The sequence below is a fragment of the Giraffa tippelskirchi genome, chromosome 3 (genome assembly GCF_054371585.1).
Source record: "Giraffa tippelskirchi isolate mGirTip1 chromosome 3, T2T-mGirTip1v1.2.pri, whole genome shotgun sequence".
NCBI classification, from domain to species: Eukaryota; Metazoa; Chordata; class Mammalia; order Artiodactyla; family Giraffidae; genus Giraffa; species Giraffa tippelskirchi.
Window position 1 is genome coordinate 98,173,379 of NC_137277.1, and position 21,504 is coordinate 98,194,882.

Here is a 21,504-nt window from a genome sequence, read left to right on the forward strand (position 1 = left end):
TAGTGTGGTAGGAGTCGGCAGGCAACTGACAGCCTAACATGTATCTGAAGCCAGAAAACAAGTCATTGCAATTACCTTTTCCAGGCTTCTCCAGTTCTATCGATCACCATATCCTGTCATCTCTTCCCTCCTTGAATTCTCTCTCAAGAGGCTAGAGTCTAATCAGTCCCTTTCTTTCTCTTCACCACCAGTTGAACTGATAGCTCTGTATCTCTTGCTAGATCAAAGCAGAAGTCTTCAGAATGTTCTCCATCCTGCACATGGGCTGTCTCATCCCAGCTAAATGAGAACTCCAGGGCAGAACTTGGACATTTGTCTCACACCTACACTCTCCTAAAACAATTCTGAGCACACAAAAAGTGCTCAATAAATGTTTTCATCAAATGATTCACATTCCACACCATAGCCTCAGTCATGGCTTCTCTTGTTCCAAAAGTTCCCTTTCATCTGAATAATATACAGATTTTTGAATAAAATTTAAGTTCCTCATAAAATGGTCCCAAACCACCTCTTTCCAACTTCATAGTCTACAACCACCAAACACTTTTATGTAGTGAGGCTCTCATCACCCTTAGAGCTGATTATTTTCATCGCCTCTGAGGTCTGGTAACTTTTGCTCTGTCCACAGTTTCCCTGGTGTGACCCTTCACCTCTCCATCTATAGTTTCTCCACTGCCTGAAGTCTGTCTCTGTAATGAGGATAGGCACCCATGCTGGTCTAGTTCACCAGTGTACCCCCATGTGCAACAAATATTAGGTCCCTAATAAATGTTGAATGAAAGTGCCTCTTGTGTGTGTGTGTGTGTGTGTGTGTGTGTGTGTGTGTGTGTGTTCCTGTGAGACTGATTGATATTTCTGATCTTCTAGACCAAACTGACACCTTCTAGATCCTGGTTTCCTCCTATTGTGATTATACCTCTATGTCAAAATATATTTTGGCATTAAGTTGTAGTTCTTCCTGTACATTTCATGATGCGCTCCCAGGGAGAACATCAGTGTCTTGAGGGCAAACACTGATATATGTATCCTATCTGCAGGGCTCCTAACACATGCCATATTAGACCCTCCATTCATGTCTGTTTGAAATCTCAAGTCTCCCGCTTCCAGTTGTTGTTGTTCAGTCACTCAGTCATGTCCAACTCTTTGCAACCCCATGGACCTGCATTATGCCAGGCTCCCCTGTCCTTCACCATCTCCCCGAGCTTGCTCAACTCATGTCCACTGAGTCAGTGATGCCATCCAACCGTCTTGTCCTCTGTCATCCCCTTCTCTGGCATCAGGGTCTTTTCTAATGAGTCAGCTCTTCACATCAGGTGGCCAAAGTATTGCAGCTTCAGCACCAACATTAGCCCTTCTAATGAATATTCAGTATTGATTTCCTTCAGGATTGACTGGTTTGACCTCCTTGCTGTCCAAGGGACTCTCAAGAGTCTTCTCCAACACCACAACTCAAAAGCTTCAATACTTCAGTGTTCAGCCTTCTTTATGGTCCAGCTCTCACATCCATACATGAGTACTGGAAAAACCATAGCTTTAACTAGATGGACCTTTGTCGGCAAAGTAATGTCTTTGCTTTTTAGCATGCTGTCTAGGTTGGTCATAGCTTTTCTTCCAAGGAGCAAGCGTCTTTCAATCTCATGGCTACAGTCACCATCTGCAGTGATTTTGGAGTCCAAGAAAATAAAGTCTGTCACTGTTTCCATTGTTTCCCCATCTATTTGCCATGAAGTGATGGGACTGGATCCTATCATCTTTGTTCTTTGAATGTTGAATTTTAAGTCAGCTTTTTCACTCTCCTCTTTCACCTTCATCAAGAGGCTCTTTAGCTCCTCTTTGCTTTCTGCCATAAGGATGGTGTCATCTGTATAAGGCTGTATATTGTCACCCTGCTTATTTAACTTATATGCAGAGTACATCATGTGAAATGCCGGGCTGGATGAAGCACAAGCTGGAATCAAGATTTCCAGAAGAGATATCAATAACCTCAGATAGGCAGATGACACCACTTCAAGTTATTTGGCAACAATCTACAGCAGTTCATTTTTTTCTTTCTAGGTTACAAATTAAAGCATGTAAATAGAGCTAGACCTACATGGTTCTCACTAAATATATGAATATAGAACTTCTAAGAAAAAAATAACATTTGGAAAAAAAAAGTATAAGGATGATTCAATTGAATGAGCTTTATGGTCTCATCCAGCACTGAAGTTCATGGGTCTGGGTTTATGGGTAGTTAGTTTCTGCCACGTCTATGTCCCTTCCAGTGCTGTTCTGCTGTCTCCTCCCTGGATAATGGGCCAGTACCTGTATACACACACTCTCTCCATCTAGAAAGGTCTGATGCACTGAGGGGCCATGTCCACCTCACTCATGTCATCACTTGAAGATCTAGTCAAGTGTTCTAAATTCTAGTCCTTTTCTTTTTCTTATTTTTCATCATTTGTTTTTAAAGGTTTATTTTACAATGTTTTCTTTGGAACTGATGAAACTCATTAACTGGGAGAATATGCATGATTCCAGAACAAATAGATATGGTTTTAAAGAGCAAATATTCAAGCAAATGATTCTTCTGTCTATCTCTGGTACCCTACACAGTGCCTTCCACATACTCAGCACCCAGGGAATGCTTGTTGAATGAATGAATGAAGAAATGAATGAATAAAGAAATTCTCCTTCTATTCTTTAGAAAAGTACATGTCATCCTGTGGGACCAAATGGTGGATCTAAAATGATCTCCTTTCCAGAGGAACTCAGAAGTAGAAAGTAGAAACACTAGTTTCAATGGATTTTTTTTTAAGGATGAAAATTAGTTTTTCAGTTACTTCTAGTAAATCAATCCTTTTTCTCTTCCTAAACTTATAATTATGAAGGGATGTATAATAGCACTTTACTGCAAAGAGATTTAGTAATTCTGGCAGTACTTCATTAATCACTTAATCAGTGTTCAAGCAGAACTGATGTCCTTGACATCTATAATCAATCTTGATTCCTCCCACATTTGATCTTCATCCTTGAAATCTGTCTACAGACACTAAGGACTGGTGGCTTATTTTCACATCATGTTTTTGTTAGAGATGACTCATATGCACATATGATAATAATCAGAATATTGCTACCTATATTGGGTCTCCTAGTAGTCTATTTGAAAACAGTTGCTTTCTCTTCAGTGAATTTATGGAGATTAATGGTGCTAGCACCAGATTCTATTATAGCTTAATGGGAAAATGGGATTGGGCCATTTTTTAGCTTAGTGTGACATCCTTTTCTTTTGAAGATGGCATGTTTATTGTTATTAGTAAGCCAGAGCTACTTGTTTATGATACATTCTGAAGAACTTTTCCAAAGCCACATCCTAAAGGCAGTGGGGTATACAAATGTGATAGCACCCTAAAACTGAGCAGCATGGAGTTAAGTTTGTCTAATATCTTCTGCTTTGGAAAGGTATTTTTGTGATCACTGGTGGGACTGAGTTCTAATTCTATCTCTTCTTTTCTCTTAACACTTCATAATTTGGATATTTTAAAATATTATTCCTCTAAAATTTTAGTGATATATAATTTCCATGTCCATTTACTTACAGACAACTCTTGAGAAACCTGTATGCAGGTCAGGAAGCAACAGTTAGAACTGGACATGGAACACAACAGACTGGTTCCAAATAGGATAAGGAGTACATCAAGGCTGTATATTGTCACCCTGCTTATTTAACTTATATGCAGAGTACATCATGAGAAACGCTGGGCTGAAAGAAGCACAAGCTGGAATCAAGATTGCCAGAAGAAATATCAATAACCTCAGATATGCAGATGACACCACCCTTATGGCAGAAAGTGAAGAAGAACTAAAAAGCCTCTTGATGAAAGCGAGAGAGGAGAGTGAAAAAGTTGGCTTAAAGCTCAACATTCAGAAAACTAAGATCATGGCATCTGGTCCCATCACTTCATGGGAAATAGATGGGGAAACAGTGGAAACAGTGTCAGACTTCATTTTTGGGGGCTCCAAAATCATTGCAGATGGTGATTGCAGCCATGAAATTAAAAGACGCTTACTCTTTGGAAGGAAAGTTATGGCCAACCTAGACAGCATATTAAAAAGCAGAGACGTTACTTTGCCAACAAAGGTCCGTCTAGTCAAGGCTATGGTTTTTCCAGTAGTCATGTATGGATGTGAGAGTTGGACTGTGAAGAACGCTGAGTGCCGAAGAATTGATGCTTTTGAACTGTGGTGTTGGAGAAGACTCTTGAGAGTCCCTTGGACTGCAAGGAGATCCAACCAGTCCATCCTAAAGGAGATCAGCTCTCAGTGTTCATTGGAAGGACTGGTGTTGAAGCTGAAACTCCAATACTTTGGCCACCTCATGGGAAGAGCTGACTCATTGGAAAAGACTCTGATGCTGGGAAGGATTGGGGGCAGGAGGAGAAGGGGATGACAGAGGATGAGATGGCTGGATGGCATCACCAACTTGATGGACATGAGTTTGGGTAAACTCCGGGAGTTGGTGATGGACACGGAGGCCTGGCGTGCTGCGATTCATGGGGTCACAAAGAGTTGGACACGACTGAGTGACTGAACTGAACTGAACTCATTGACCCATCTGTACACTGCTTGTCAATATCAAGTATTTTTGTCTTTCTTGTAACAGAGCTGCAATATAGACTTTACAGTTAGATAGTGTGGAAGTTGAACAGATGAAGACTCAGTTCATAATGACACATGCATTTAAACAAATGAGACAAAGGTTTTGTCATCTGGTTGTTTGAGGAGCATTTTTCCTTCATAAAAGTTGATAACATGGTATTTCAGGATTGTTTAAAAACTCTGCACCCACTATGTGCTGCAGAAGCAAACTAAGTTGGACTTTTGTGCTAATGTTAGAAGTCTTGGGTGGGATGCTTAAATGAGTATTCTACAAGTGTTCAACCAAACCTACAGCTGGATCTGCAGACCAAGAATCAGGAAGCCAGAAGGATAATAATGACAATAATAACAACCTACATTTACTGAGGTCTTCCCATGCCAAGGTAGTATGTGGTGTACTCTGCATGAGCTATTTAATGAAATACTCTTAACATCCCTATGAGGTCAGTGTCATATATTCCCAGTTTAAAGAGGAAAGGCAAGACTCACAGAGATCAGGAAATTTGCCCAGAGTTACAAGGCTGGCCTGTGGTGGGTCTACTTGATTCCATCGCTCTTAACGCCCAGTCAGGTAGTCTACCCACCTATCTTAGGTGCATGAACTGAGGCCCAGAGGGCTATGGTACAGCCAGTGAATTGCAGAGCTGGATATATTTGAACATACATATTAGATAGAAGCTAGACTATACAACAATTATAGTAAAATAATTATCCCTTTGTGAAAAATTAATGGAACTCTGGGCTAGCTAGTTAGTAGACTGTAACAGACATTAAGGTTAACATTTTACCCAGGCGTGAAAAGGTGAATAGGAGAGTTGGAGAGAATGTTAATAATTATCAGAGTCCACATCGAATTGGCGAGAGGTAGATTTGATCTTGAATGACTATTACTAATAACCACACAGACATGGGCTTCATTAGGAAAACAAATTTCCTGATCTAAATGAAATCTCCCTAAAACCATTCATTCTCTGCCTCCACCCCCTTCTCTTTTGCTCTGATGTATGGTGATCAAAGCAATTTTCTGACAACTAATTCAACTCCTCAAATATATGGTTATAAATAACACTATCAATTATTAAATGAAGTATAGCTTCCATTAATACATTGACAATCTTTCTTTAACAGTTTCTTAAGTGATTTTGGTTACTGTAAATCAGTTCTTCTTGACCTGAGCAACTATAGAAAAGCCTAAAGAACTTTTATCAAAATGAAGCATTGTTCTCACGTACCAATACGTAAGAAGCTTCATTCTGCACTGTTTGAACTCTCTAGAAGGCTCTGCCTGTGTTTCCTATGCCCCTGCCACAGGAGATGCCTGGCCCTAAACCACACTTGTTTTAAGGGAACCTGATAAGATCCCTTTAGATTTTTGAAGAATGGACAGGAAGTAAAACATTTAAGAGCAGAGCCTGGCGAACAGGAGAACAAAAGAACTCTTGGACCTGCCCAGACTGTCGGAGCTAAGTAACCCAGCAACCATGAGCCTGGGTAAGCAGCACCCGCCAGTGTGTTTAATCAACATCAAACATTTACTGAACTTCGACGATGTGCTCAGGACACTCTGAACTTACACTGAAGAAATCAGATGTGATTTCCACCTTCAAAAAACCTGTGGGAAGACGTATTCATAGTTACTGCATGATAGGTGACTTCCAGGCTGACAACTTGAAGTAAAGTCACATAGTGGGTAGAGAGATACCACGTAAGCCCTGGGTGGGCCCAGGCAGCGTGTCCACAGGAACCTCATCCAGATCCTTTCTCCTGGCTCCCTGGGGTTGGAGGCTCAGGGGTGTATTATGAAATGCCTGCTTCCTCCCAGGTGGCCTGTGCGGTCCCAGTCCTGTCATGGTGCCCTTGTATCTTCTCATGTCTCTGGGTGAGGGGCCTCAGCTAGTGTCCTGGGCATCTGTGTGCTGCTGCCAGTCCCACCCAACAAGGACTCTCTCAGGAGGAGGCTGACCCCAGAGCAAATGTCCCTGTCTTTTTACTTCTGATGGGCCCAGCACAGAAAACAAATGTGGGGAAGCATTTTTTCTCACAAGCACTGGGTCTCCTATCAAGACACAAAGAAGCCCTTGAATTCTATCCTTTGGGTGTCCTGAAGAAATTTGATGGTAAAAATGTTCATTTCAGTGGCTCTTGATTGAGCTGCCATATTCCTAACATTCAGGCATTTGTCTGGAAAAAAAAAAACAAAACCAAAATGTCACCATACCCCTGGGCACCCAATGTGTCTCTCCTGTAGCCCTGAGTATTGTTAGCAGTCCTCTCTCTCCAGCTGTGGTGAGCTCCTTTTCTATCAGTGCTGTTCCCGAGTGGATCCACAAGCAGCCCTTGTTACTGGGGGGCCAATCCAGTCTTAGAGCAGAGGTTTGCCATGAGCTCCAGCAAGTCCATGTATGCCTCCCAAGAAACTCCTTTCCTTTGTACAAATCAAGCCCTTGTTGTGGACCCTGCCTATCAACTTCAGACCTGTTTGAGATGCAATAGCTGTTGGTGTGACATGTCACAGCTCAGACATGCACATTGGGATCCCCCTGACACTAATTATATATGAAGATTCTCTACTATATCTTCTACTTTGCTGTTTCAGATAAAGGAATCTTCATTATCCAAAGTGAGAACCTCGAGAAATGTATTCAAGCCAGCAAATCTACACTGACCCTGGAGAACTGCAAACCACCCAACAAGTACATGCTGTGGAAGTGGGTTTCAAACCACCGCCTATTTAACATCGGAGGCAGCGGCTGCCTGGGTCTGAATGTGTCTAGTCCAGAGCAGCCGCTGAGCATATATGAGTGTGATTCCACCCATGTTTCCTTGAAGTGGCACTGTAACAAGAAGACGATCACAGGCCCACTCCAGTACATGGTCCAGGTGAAGCAGGACAACACGCTTGTGGCCTCAAGGAAATATCTCCATAAGTGGGTTTCCTATATGTCCGGTGGTGGAGGCATTTGTGACTATCTGCACAAAGGTAAAAAATAATTTTGACCAAAGTACACATGAAATGATATATTTAGAAAGGTTGCCCATAAATAAAGATTTGTAAAATATATGAAAGAGGTACACAGCACCTGGGACCTCAAGGGAATTCTGCTAAATACATTTTAGTTGCTTACTTGCTTATTATAAAAAGATTGCCAGAGTCTTAGAACAGATTTGCTAAATTCTGCTAAAGAAGCAGAACTTTGAATGTAAAGGTATTAGGGGAGAAAACACTTAAATAACTTTGGGAATCAGTGGAAAGGAGAAAGAACAGAAAAGATGAGAGAGAGAGAAAATCAAAGTAGAAGGAAAAGATTTTTGAAGTTAAAAGACTTGTCAGGATAAATATAATAAGAGCCTCTCAGGCCAACATTTCTTTTATTGTAGAAAGTCAGTTCCATGTATGAAGCATGTCTGCAGGGCACCTCAGTGTCTCCTAAGACCAGGCTGGCATCTGTGTGGTGGGTATGTTACAAGGCATTAAAGGCAGACTGTTGTCAGATGTTATTTGTTGTGTGTCAGGGAGTGGGAGGGGTTTCCTGGGTGGCTCAGTGGTAAAGAATCCACATGTTAACACAGGAGATGCAAGAGACAAAGGTTTGATCCCTGGGTTGGGAAGATCCTCTGGAGAAGGAAATGGCAACCCACTCCAGTATTCTTGCCTGGAAATCCCATGGACAGAGGAGCCTGGCACACTACAGTCCATGGAATCACAAAGTGTTAGACACCACTGAGTGACTAAACAACATCAACAACAAACAAGGGAGTAGGAAAGCATGGTTTTGGTGGCAGGTAAGTGGAGGTGTTTTCATTTTCCATAGTTCTGTGGTATCTGGAATTTTAAAACAGACAAAGAAAAAGAGACAAAGAAAGCAGCTTAGTTCTGAAATTCTGAAACTTCAAACCTGCTTCTCAGGTTTGTTGTGTAGCTCTCTTCAGTCACTCATCCATCCATTCACTGGTCACCACACATTTACGGAACATGGACTGTTTCTGGGCTGGCATCTGATTTACAAAGGCCGGCAAGACAGGAATGGTCCCTGCCCTTCTGGTACTCTGTAGAATAATATCTCAATAAGAGCTTCGATTTCTAAAAACTGTAGGAAGCAGAGAAAGGAGCTCCTAAAATCTAAAGCAAGATTTCCTCCTGTACCTACAAGAAATGAGTAAAGAGACACAGAGACAGGAGTAAGCCATTTTCAGGACTCCCTAAAATAAAGCAAGTGCTGCAAACCAGCCCTCTGAATAATCTCCAGTTCTAAGGAAGAATTTGGCTTTTTGTTTCATGTGAACATTTCAGCCATATACCCACACTCACAATGCATGCAGGGGAAGACTAGGTAGAAGGCAGAGGATGGAGACAAGAGGATGTGTCCTGGAATAGCAGCAGTTTCCAAACAGCTCAAACCTCTAGGGCTGGTGATATGAGGTGAGCTCAGGCTAGCACCACACCCCAAACTGTATCCCCCCGTCACCCACCCCCACCCCTCCCAGTTGTGAGAGAGGGTGGGAATCTCTACAATCAGCCCTTTCACTCCAGGACCCACTGACTTAATTGACGGTGGCCCTGATCCCCTTCTCATGGTAAAGAACCTCCTTTGAATCAGTTCTAATGAGGTGGATGAAACTGGAGCCTATTATACAGAGTGAAGTAAGTCAGAAAGAAAAACACCAGTACAGTATATTAACTCATCTATATGAAATTTAGAAAGATGGTAATGACGACCCTGTATGCGAGACAACAAAAGAGACACAGATATAAATAAAGAACAGACTTTTGGACTCTGGGAGAAGGCAAGGGTGGGATGATTGGAGAGAATAGCATTGAAACATGAATATTACCATAAGTGAAATAGATCACCAGCCCAAGTTGGATGCATGAAACAAGGCACTCAAAGCCGGTGCATTGGGACAACCCTGAAGGATGGGATGGGTTCAGGATGAGGAACACATGTACACCCACGGCTGATTCATGTCAATATATGGCAGAAACCACCACAATATTGTAAAGTAATTAGCCTCCAATTAGAATAAATAAATTAAATTTTAAGAAAAGAAATATTAAAAAAATAAAAATAAAGGGAAACAGGTCAAATGCCAAAAAAAAGAAAGAACCTGCCTGCCAATGCAGGGGAGATAAGAGATGTGAGTTGAATCCCTGGGTCAGGAAGATCCCCTGGAGAGTGGCATAGCAACCTACTCCAGTATTCTTGGCTGGAGACTCCCATGGACAGAGGACCCTGGAGGGCTACAGTCTTTGAGTCGCAAAGAGTTGGACATGACTAAAGCAACTAAGCAGACACACACTAATCCCCTTCACTATAGAAAGTCCCAGTTGATTCATGAAAACTTGTTGCCTCCTGCCAAGGATGAGCAATGATTGGAACACTCTGAGAAAGCAGGCCGCTCAGCATGCCCATCTCTCTCCTAGACCCCCTCTCTGGGGGCCAATAGCCGGGCATCCACTTTGCTCTCTCTCTGTGTACAATCTGTTTGCCACACTGCACCATGTGTGTCTTTAAAAATGGAAATCTCATCATGTGATTTCCCATTCAATACCCTCTGAGGACTGCCCACTACCTTCAGAGTCAAAGCTGAAGTCCACGTCATGGCAGAGCTGGCCCTCTGTGAGCCGACACTCCAGTGAGCCTGCCTCCCTGGTTCCCTGCCCATTGGGCTTCCCTGTTGACCCCACGTGGTTATTGATGCAGTTACCACATTCCTGCTGTTCCTTCTGCCAAAACAACTCTTGTCTACAGGCCTGAACCTCACTTTCCCAAATTCTTTTTCAGAGAGGCCTTCACTGACCATTTAATCAAAAATAGTGCCCCTTCAACCCCTACTTGGAGAAGGGAATGGCAACCCACTCCTGTATTCTTGCCTGGAGAATTCCATGGACAGAGGAGCCTGGCAGTCTACAGTCCATGGGGTTGCAAAGAGTCGAACATGACTTAGTGACTAAACCACACCCCCACCACATACACCATATACACCCAGTCATTCTGTTCTTATCCTATTTTATTTTTCTTCATGGTTACTTATCACTACTTGAAATTACAAGTTTATCTGTATATTTGCTTTCTCTTTTTTTTTCTCCCCACTCAAACAGATGCTCCATATGGAAGGGAAATTTACTTATTTGGTCACTATTATGTCATAATACCCAGTGCTGAACACATGAACTGCTCAACAGATATCTGTTGAGTGAATAAATTATAAATACTTATGAAACTCAAGATTCAGTTGCTGCTGACTGATATACTTGGGGATTGGAAGATATTTTAAAGTGAAATCTTCAACTATATTCAGTATCTTATAATAGCCTATACTGGAAAAAGAGCTGAAGCTATATACCTGAAACTAAAGACAATAATAAAAAGCAACTTACTTAAATACAAATAATAATAACAAATAATTTTTTTCTTCTTATCCATTCACAAATATGTATGCTACTGAAGCAGTGTTGGTCAATCAGTCATGTCTGACTCTTTGCAACCCCATGGATTTTAACCCGCCAGACTCCTCTGTCCATGGGATTCTCCAGGCAAAGATACTGGAGTGGGTTGCTATTTCCTTCTTCAGAAGTGATCTTCCTGACCAATGGATGAAACCCAGGTCTCCTGCATTACAGGACGATTCTTTACCATCTGAGCCACCACAGAAACACTGAGGCAGTGCACCATAGTAAACAAACAAGGAGATAAACATACGAAACAAACCACTTATCAGCATTTCCCTGAACACAGCACTCAGCCTTGTACTTTTCCATACACTAGACATTGAGGTCTTAAGGGTTATCCATGGTAAAGTGAGGGCCTTGCCCAGTGTAGATTTTCGGTCAATGAAAAATGCATTCGCACTATGACAGTTTCCAAAGATAAAGTTGCCATACTACTTATTTGACTTTGTGCTCTTTTTTCTCTTAGATTTGTACACAATCAAAGGGAATGCCCACGGGACTCCGTGTATGTTTCCCTTCCAGTACAATCAGCAGTGGCATCACGAATGCACCCGGGAAGGGCGGGAAGACAACTTACTGTGGTGTGCCACTACCAGCCGATACGAAAGAGACGAGAAGTGGGGATTTTGCCCAGATCCTAGTAAGAATAAAATCTAGTCTTCCCTATATGTCACGAATGAATCAAGGATGATTAGAAAGTTATTATATCCAAAGAAAAGCACTGAGATTGATCTACTGAAGTCTGAATAAGCTTGCTGAATCCATTTAACCAGATTTTGATTTTGTTTGTTTTTGCCTTGAAAAGACAATTCCGATGTATATTGATTTTTTTCCCCCTAAGTTCAAAGATATTAATTAGTCGTTTCTCACTAAGTTCAGTGCATAAATATGCTTTAACTGGAATCAAATTTTAATACTCTGTGATCTCATTAATCCCAGCTTCCAGGCAGGATACTTCAAAACAAAACTGAATGCATATAAAGTTTTGTTATCCTTCCAGTCCACTCCTTCTTATGAGCTCCTTCACCTATCCATGTCCTGACTGCTTGTCCTGCTCATTGTCAAGTCCAAGCATCAGCTGGCCCTTGATGATCTTTTTAAAATCACAGTTGCCCTCCCAGTATTTCTCAACAGTGAGTTGTCTTGATTCCCTTTCCTTATTACTCAGTTTCTAGCTATAACTTTAAAAGCTTTTTCTCTGCTTAACCTGATTTTCAAGGTCCAGTAATAGCTTCAATGTTCTAAATATTTTGTCACTTTATTATTTTATTGTATTTTCATTTAGCTTAAAAGTTGCCAATGGTTCTTAAGTACTGGGGAATGTATATATATATCTTCTAGTTTCTTTCTTATTTATTTATTTTTGGCTCTGCTGAGCCTTCGTTGCTGCAAGGACTTTTCTCTAGTTGCAGCAAGCAGAGGCTACTCTCTAGCTGTGGTGTGGGCTTTTCATTGCAGTGGCTTCTCTTGTTACAGAGCACCAGCTCTAGGGCACATGGTCTTTAGTAATTGCAGCACATAGGATCAATAGTTGTGGGTCCCAAGTTCTAGAGCTCAGACTAAGTAGTTGTGGTGCAGTGGTATGTGGAATCTTCCTGGACCAGGGATCAAACCTGTGTATCCTGCATTGGCAGGCAGATTCTTTACCACCAAGCCACCAGGGAAGCCCTCTTCTACTCTCTATATTTAATTTCCTTCACCTTGGGACGGTGAAGAAAGCTGAGCGCCGAAGAATTGATGCTTTTGAACTGTGGTGTTGGAGAAGACTCTTGAGAGTCCCTTGGACTGCAAGGAGATCCAACCAGTCCATCCTAAAGGAGATCAGTCCTGGGTGTTCATTGGAAGGACTGATGTTGAAGCTGAAACTCCAATACTTTGGCCACCTCATGCGAAGAGTTGACTCATTGGAAAAGACCCTAATGCTGGGAAGGATTGGGGGCAGGAGGAGAAGGGGATGACAGAGGATGAGATGGCTGGATGGCATCACCGACTCGATGGACATGGGTTTGGGTAGACTCTGGGAGTTGGTGATGGACAGGGAGGCCTGGCGTGCTGTGATTTATGGGGTTGCAAAGAGTAGGACACAACTGAGCAACTGAACTGGTCTCTGCGAGGCAGGGACTCTAGCTTTTACAATCTCTTTGTCTTCCATGCCTACTTTCCCTCCACAAAGTTAACAAAATGCCAGAAAGAAATTAAAACAAAAAGAAATTGAAGAAATTAACTCCAAACAGTCTGGTTAATAAGTTGCCTGTAGAACTGTTTTCTAACTTAAGAGCCATTATAGCTTAGCGAATAAGAAAGAAAGTAGACTTTGAAATCAGAAAGACCAAGGTTGTAGCCTTGCTTTCTCCCAACAAGGAGATACTGAGTCTCAGTTTCCTCATCATAAAAATGGAGATAATAAAAACCTATTAGGTTTAATAAGAAGATCCAATTTGATGATGCGTCTAAGCCACTTATGGTACCTGGTCACTCAGTTGTGTCCGACTCTTTGTGACTCCATGGACTGCAGCACACCAGGCTTCCCTGTCCATCACCAACTCCGAGAGTATACTCAAACTCATGTCCATCAAGTCAGTGATGCCATCCAACCATCTCATTCTCTGTTGTCCCCTTCTCCTCCCACCTGCAATCTTTCCCAGCATCAGGGTTTGTTCTAATGAGTTGGTTCTTCAAATCAGGTGGCCAAGGTATTGGAGTTTCAGCTTCAGCATCAGTCCTTCCAATGAATATTCAGGACTGATTTCCTTTAGGATTGACTGGTTGGATCTCCTTGCAGTCCAAGGGACTCTCAAGAGTCCTACACCACAGTTCAAAACCATCAATTCTTCGGTGCTCAGCTTTCTTTATAGTTCAACTCTCAAATCCATACATGACTACTGGAAAAACCATAGCTTTGACTAGACAGACCTGTGTCGGCAAAGTAATGTCTCTGCTTTTTAGTATGCTGTCTAGGTTGGTCATAGCTTTTCTTCCAAAGAGCAAGCATCTTTTAATTTCATGGCTGAAGTCACCATCTGCAGTGATTTGGGAGCCCCCAAAAATAAAATCTGTCACTGTTTCCACTGTTTCCCCATCTATTTGCCATGAAGTGATGAGACTGGATGCCAATATCTTAGTTTCCTGAATGTTGAGTTTTAAGCCAACTTTTTCACTCTCCTCTTTCATCAAGAAGCTCTTTAGTTCTACTTCACTTTCTGCCATAAGGGTGGTGTCATGTGCATATCTGAGGTTATTGATACTTCTGCTGGCAACCTTGATTCCAGCTTGTGCTTCATCCAGCCCAGCATTTTGCATGATGTTCTCTGCATATAAATAAGCAGGGTGACAATATACAGCCTTGACATACTCCTTTCTTGATTTAGAACCAATATGTTGTTCTGTGTCCAGTTCTGTTGCTTCTTGACCTGCATACAGATTTCTCTGGAGGCAGGCAAGGTGGTCTGGTATTCCCATCTCTTGAAGAATTTTCCACAGTTCATTGTGATCCACAAAGTCAAAGGCTTTGGTTTAGTTAATAAAGCAGAAGTAGATGTTTTTCTGGAACTCTTGCTATTTCGATGATTCAACGAATGTTGACAATTTGATCTCTGGTTCCTCTGCCTTTTCTAAATCCAGCTTGAACATCTGGAAGTTCTCAGTTCATGTACTGTTGAAGCCTGGCTTGGAGAATTTTGAGCATTACTTTGCTAGTGTGTGAGATGAGTGCAACTGAGCGGTATTTTGAACATTCTTTGGCATTGCTTTTCTTTGGGATTGGAATGAAAACTGACCTTTTCCAGTCCTGTGGCCACTACTGAGTTTTCCAAATTTGCTGTCATATTGAGTGCTGCACTTTAACAGCATCATCTTTTAGGATTTGAAATAGCTCAACTGGAATTCCACCACCTCCACTAGCTTTGTTTGTAGTGATGCTTTCTAAGGCCCACTTGACTTCACATTCCAGAATGTCTGGCTCTAGGTGAGTGATCACACCATCATGGTTATCTGGGTCATGAAGGTCTTTTTTGTACAGTTCTTTTGTGTATTATTGCCCCTTCTTCTTAATATCTTCTGCTTCTGTTAGGTCCATACCATTTCTGTCCTTTATCGAGCCCCTCTTTGCATGAAATATTCCCTTGGTATCTCTAATTTTCTTGAAGAGATTTCTAGTCTTTCCCATTCTATTGTTTTCCTCTATTTCTTTGCATTGATCACTGAGGAAGGCTTTCTTATCTCTCCTTGCTATTCTTTGGAACTCTGCATTCAAATGGGTATATCTTTCCTTTTCTCCTTTGCCTTTAGTTTCTCTTCTTTTCTCAGCTATTTGTAAGGCCTCCTCAGACAACCATTTTTCCTTTTTGAATTTCTTTTTCTTGGGGATGATCTCCTGTACAGTGTCACGAACCTCCGTCCATAGTTCTTCAGGCACTCTGTTTATCAGATATAATCCCTTGAATCTATTTGTCACTTACACTGTATAATCATAAGGAATTTGATTTAGGTCATATCTTAATGGTCTAGTGGTTTTCCCTACTTTCTTAAATTTAAGTCTGAATTTTGCAATAAGGAGTTCATGATCTGAGCCACAGTCAGCTCCCAGTCTTGTTTTTGCTGACTGTATATAGCTTCTCCCTCTTTGGCTGCAAAGAATATAATCAATCTGATTTTGGTATTGATCATCTGGTGATATCCATGTACAGTCTTTTCTTATGTTTTTGGAAGAGAGTGCTTGCTATGACCAGTGTGTTCTCTTGGCAAAACTCTGTTAGCTTTTGCCCTGCTTCATTTTGTACCCCAAGGCCAAATTTCCCTGTTACTCCAGGTATTTCTTGACTTTGTACTTTTGCATTCCAGTCCCCTATAATGAAAAGGACATCTTTTTTGTGTGTTAGTTCCAGAAGGTCTTGTAGGTCTTCATAGAACCATTCAACTTCAGCTTCTTCAGCATTACTAGTTGGGGCATAGACTTGGATTACTGTGATATTGAATGGTTTGCCTTGGAAATGAAGAGATCATTCATCGTTTTTGAGATTGCATCCAAGTACTGCATTTCGGACTCTTGTTGACTATGAGGGCTACTCCATTTCTTCTAAGGGATTCTTTCCCACAGTAGTAGATACAATGGTCATCTGAGTTAAATTCACCCATTGCAGTCCATTTTTAGTTCACTGATTCCTAACATGTCAGCGTTTACTCTTGCCATCTCCTGTTTGACCACTTCCAATTTACCTTGATTCCTGGTGTTGGAGAAGACTCTTGAGAGTCCCTTGGACTGAAAGGAGATCCATCCAGTCCATTCTAAGGGAGATCAGTCCTGAGTGTTCGTTGGAAGGATTGATGTTGAAGCTGAAACTCCAATACTTTGGCCACCTGATGCGAAGAGCTGACTCATTTGAAAAGACCCTGATGCTGGGAAGGATTGAAGACGGGAGAAGAAGGGGACAACAGAAGATGAGATGGTTGGATGGCATCACAGACTCAATGGACATGAGTTTAGGTAAACTCCGGGAATCGGTGATAGACAGGGAGGCCTGGCATGCCGCAGTTCATGGGGTCACAAAGCGTCGGACACAACTGAGCAACTGAACTGAACTGATGCACCTAACATTCCAGGTTTCTATGCAATATTGTTCTTTACAGCATCAGACTTTACTTCCATCACCAGTCACATCCACAGCTGGGTGTTGTTTTTGCTTTGGCTCCATCTCTTCATTCTTTCTGGAGTTATTTCTCCACTGTTCTCCAGTAGCATATTGGGCACCTACCAACCTGGGGAGTTCATCTTTCAGTTTCCTATCTTTTTGCCTTTTCATAACTGTTCATGGTGTTCTCAAGGCAATAATACTGAAGTGGTTTGCCATTTCCTTCTCCAGTGGACTACGTTTTGTCAGAACTCTCCACCATGACCTGTCCATTTTGGTGGCCTTACGTGGCATGGCTCACAGTTTCACTGAGTTAGATAAGGCTGTGGTCCATGTGATCAGTTTGATTAGATAATGCTTCTAAGCCACTAATCATTGTACCTGGTACTCACCAGGATTACCACCACCATCATCATGTCACCATGAGGTCTAATATCCTTTCAACATGTGCTTCTGAATGAATGATCCTTCCTCTTTATCGTCTTTGTCACCAGCACTAAATTAAGCATAGTTTTAGGACTTAGATCCCTCTCTCCAAAGAACTTGGCCCAGATGGAATACAGGACAGACAGATTTGCTCCATGCCTGGAAATGCAGGCTACATTTGATAGGACACTCTAGAATCATATAGTTTAAAATGTAGATCCTTGTCCAGTCCCGGAGGTGCAATGAGCATTTGCATTTTTGACAAATGGCCCAGGTGATCCTGTGGCTGATAATTCTTCATTAGACAATTCATAACATGCAAGTAATTCCACATAACATCTACATACAGGGGTGATATTAAGACATTTAGCAACCAATTTGGTATGAGCTATTGGCCAATTCAAGTGGAGACCTTAATGTGGAGGCTTGGAGTCCTGGACACCCACTACTGGTATTAGCCCCTTATCTGCTGTAATGTGAGGGGATGCTGAGGCAGCAAGAGGCACTTGATGAACTCAGGAGAGCAGCTCTTCACCAATCAGCATGAAAGTATTTCATTATTTATTAACTGTCAGATCATTAGCCTTCTCTATCTGAATCTGAATGTCTGTGTGGAGGAATATGTACATGTAATCCCTACACTCCTTAGATCCTTGAGTCTGATGTCACATTTTTTACATCATCTTCTCTTTCCGTTTACATCTCCAATAGATGTCATTATTAAAAGTAAATAAACAGAGCCCTGGTTTGAGTTCCCTGAGTCATACAGCAAATTCCCACTGGCTATCTATTTTAGATATGTTAGTGTATCTGTTTCCATGCTACTCTCTCTGTTAATGGGAAGAAGGCTCAAGAGGAAGGGGATATATGTATACATATGACTGATCTATGTTGATGTATGGCAGAAACCAGCACAATATTGTAACTCAAACATCTTACAATAAAATTTTTTAGGAAAGTAAATAAACAAATATTAATAAAAGTAACATGTATTTCACATAGCCCTAATACTATTTTTTAAGCGATATTCTCCTTGAGATTCTTCAAAGAGCACTGTCACCATCCTCTGTCACTTTTAGCCAATTATGGTTTCCCAGGTGGAAGCCTGGGTTTAGTGGTGCCCAGGGCTTTTAGATCCCTGGACTATCTATTTGTTTAGCTTCCTACAGTTCAGAAGCATCCTCCACTTGACAGCCTGCCAGATTCCAACTCTCTTGCCCTTTACAAAACCAGCAGAGAGAATGTTTATTTGTACAGTGCTAAATTACAGTTCCCATTTTCTTCTTTTCTTTTACTTTTGGTTCCTGGTGGCCAACATAACTCAAAATGATGTGCCAGAGACTGGAATCTGAGCATGCCGATTGCTTTTTCCATGGAGTCAGGAAGTGGACAGGACAGAGAGATTAAAGCAAAGATTCATACTTCTGTATCTCATCTTTCTTATTCAGAAATTTTTTACTATCTCAATGTAGAATGATGCCTTTATTTTTAAAAAGTTGATTGTAAGTGAACACAGTGTAAATTTAGTCCTAATAAACACATACTAAAACACACTAGCAGGGAGGGATGTGATAAAACTTCTGTTGCTATAGATCTTCAGGAACAAGGATGACATAAAGGAATCTCTCTGGTTTTATTTAGAGGTGATTCTGAGTCATACTATGTCTGTCCTGGTTGTACGTCTTGCACAGCTGGAGAGTCAGGCTTAGTTAGTTTGAGGTATTTTTAGGATACCAACCTTTGGGTCCATCTAGTCAAGGCTATGGTTTTTCCAGTGGTCATGTATGGATGTAAGAGTTGGACAGTGAAGAAAGCTGAGGGCCAAAGAATTGATACTTTTGAACTGTGGTGTTGGAGAAGACTCTTGAGAGTCCCTTGGACTGCAAGGAGATCCAACCAGTCCATCCTAAAGGAGATCAGTCCTGGGTGTTCATTGGAAGGACTGATGTTGAAGCTGAAACTCCAATACTTTGGCCACCTCATGCGAAGAGTTGACTCATTGGAAAAGACCCTAATGCTGGGAAGGATTGGGGGCAGGAGGAGAAGGGGATGACAGAGGATGAGATGGTTGGATGGCATCACCGACTCGATGGACATGGGTGTGTGTAAACTCCAGGAGTTGGTGATGGACAGGGAGGTCTGGCATGCTATGATTCATGGGGTCGCAAAGAGTCAGACACGACTGAGTGACTGAACTGAACTGAACCTTTGGGTGAAGGCTTCCCCAGTGGCTCAGCATTAAAGAATTTGCCTGCAGTGCAGGAGACACAGGAGACACAAGTTTGATCCCTGGGTTGGGAAGATCCCCTGGAAGATGAAATGGCAACCCACTCCAGTATTCTTGCCTGGAAAATCCCATGGACAGAGGAGCCTGGTGGGCTCATTGCTCTGGAACCTCATTCACCTGATACAGTTTTTATCAGTAATTTGAATGATAGAGCAGATTGGTACCAATTTAGATGTATGACTGCCAATCTCTGTTTCGTCAGCAGTATTGTTATATCTCTCTTCTCAAGCTTCTCTCTCACTCCCCACAGGGCCATATAAACCTTTCTTCTCCCCTGACTTTCTAACCTTGCCCTACATTCTCCTTCCAAACTCTTAAGAGCTGACTTCAAAGAAAATAGGACCCTCTCAGAGGGGAAGCTTTGACAACTTCCTGCTCACAGGCCTGCTCTTTAAGCCTACTGTGGTTTGGATCCATCTCTATCTTCTCCCTCCCAAGCAATAGTGGTCCTTCTCCTACCTAGGGCAAATCTCCCCACCTGGACTCTGGAGCCTCCCATCCAATCTTCTCCAACTTTATCTCAGTGTTTCTCAAAGCATGGTCCCTGTTCCAGATTGGAAAGGGAGATGTAAAACTATCTCTCTTTTCAGATGTCATGATCTTAGATATATAAAATTCTAAATAATCCACTAGAAAACTACTATAACTAATAAACTCATTCACAGGATACAAGATCCATATACAAAAATCGATTGCACTTTTATATAGTAGCAATGAACAATCCATAAACTAGATTAAGAAAACAAATCAAAAAAAGAGAAGTCTATTTATTGAAACATCCAAAAGAATAAAATACTTAGGAAAAAATTAACAAATGACATGAAAAACTTACATCTAAAAACTACAAAACATTGAAGGAAATTAAAGAAAATTAAATAAATGGAAAGACATGTGATCTGTTCATGTGATCAGAAGGCTTTTTATTGGTAGGATGGCACTACTATAGCAATCTCTATCAAATCCTAGCTGACTCCTTTGCAGAAATTGACAGGTTCTTCCTAAAATTCATATGGAAATTCAAAGGACCCAGAAGAGCCAAAATAATAATGAAAAAGAAGAAAAAAGTTGGAGAACTTAGATTTCTCAATTTCAAAACTTATGGAAAGCAACACTAATCAAGACAATCAAGACAATTGTCAAAATGGAATAAAACTGAGAAACTCACACTTATGATTAATTGATTTCTGACAAGGATGCCAGGACAATTCAATAGGGAAAGAATAGTCTTTTCAAAAAATGGTACAGGGAAACTGGATATTCACATTCAAAAGAACAAAACTGAACTTCTGTCTATCACCACATAAAAAATTAACTCAAGATAGATTTTGAAAACTTATATGGAAGAGATAAGACTATAAAACTGTTAGAAGAATCAGTCAGTCAGTTCAGTTATGTCTGACTCTTTGCGACCCCATGGACTGCAGCACGCCAGGCTTCCCTGTCCATCACCAATTCCTGCAGCTCACTCAAACCCATTCTTCTTAGAAGAATACATAGGGGTAAAGTTTCATGAATTCTTGGATATGACATCAAAGTGAAAGCAACAAAAGAAAAAAATAGATAAATTGAGCTTCGTCAAAATTACAAATTCTGTGTTTCAAAGGACACAATCAAGAACGTGAAACGACAACCCACAAAATAGGATAAAATATTTGCAAATCAGATATCGAATAAGGGACCTATATCTAGAATATATAAAGAAAGCTTATAACTCAATAAAAAGACAAAAGTCCCAATTTAAAAATGTGTAAAATGTCTGAAAGACATTTCTCAAAATAAAAAAGATTGACAAATGGCCAATAACCAATGAAAAGCACTCGGTATCATGAGCCATTAGGGAAATTAAAACAAAAACCACAATGAGATACCACTTTACATCTCACAGGATGGCTATAATCGAAAAGGCAAACTAAAATAACAAGTGCTGATAAGGATATAGAGAAACTGGAACTCTCATACACTGCTGGAAGGATTGTAAAAGGATACAGCTGCTTTGGAAAACAGTCTGTCAGTTCCTTAAAAGGGTAAATATTGGGTTACCATATGACCTGCAATTCTCCTAGCTAATTATCCAG

General features: G+C 41.2%; 1 protein-coding gene across 2 annotated transcripts in view; it reads left to right on the forward strand.

Annotated features, from left to right (window-relative positions):
- The window catches only part of PLA2R1 (phospholipase A2 receptor 1), a 126,995-nt gene that overhangs the window by 10,945 nt on the left and 94,546 nt on the right, over positions 1-21,504 (forward strand). For both annotated transcript variants that reach the window (XM_081582807.1, XM_081582808.1), the window contains exons 2-3: positions 7,235-7,618; positions 11,556-11,729. In XM_081582807.1, the coding sequence (XP_081438933.1) occupies positions 7,235-7,618; positions 11,556-11,729 (558 nt within the window). The remainder of the gene's footprint in view (positions 1-7,234; positions 7,619-11,555; positions 11,730-21,504) is intronic.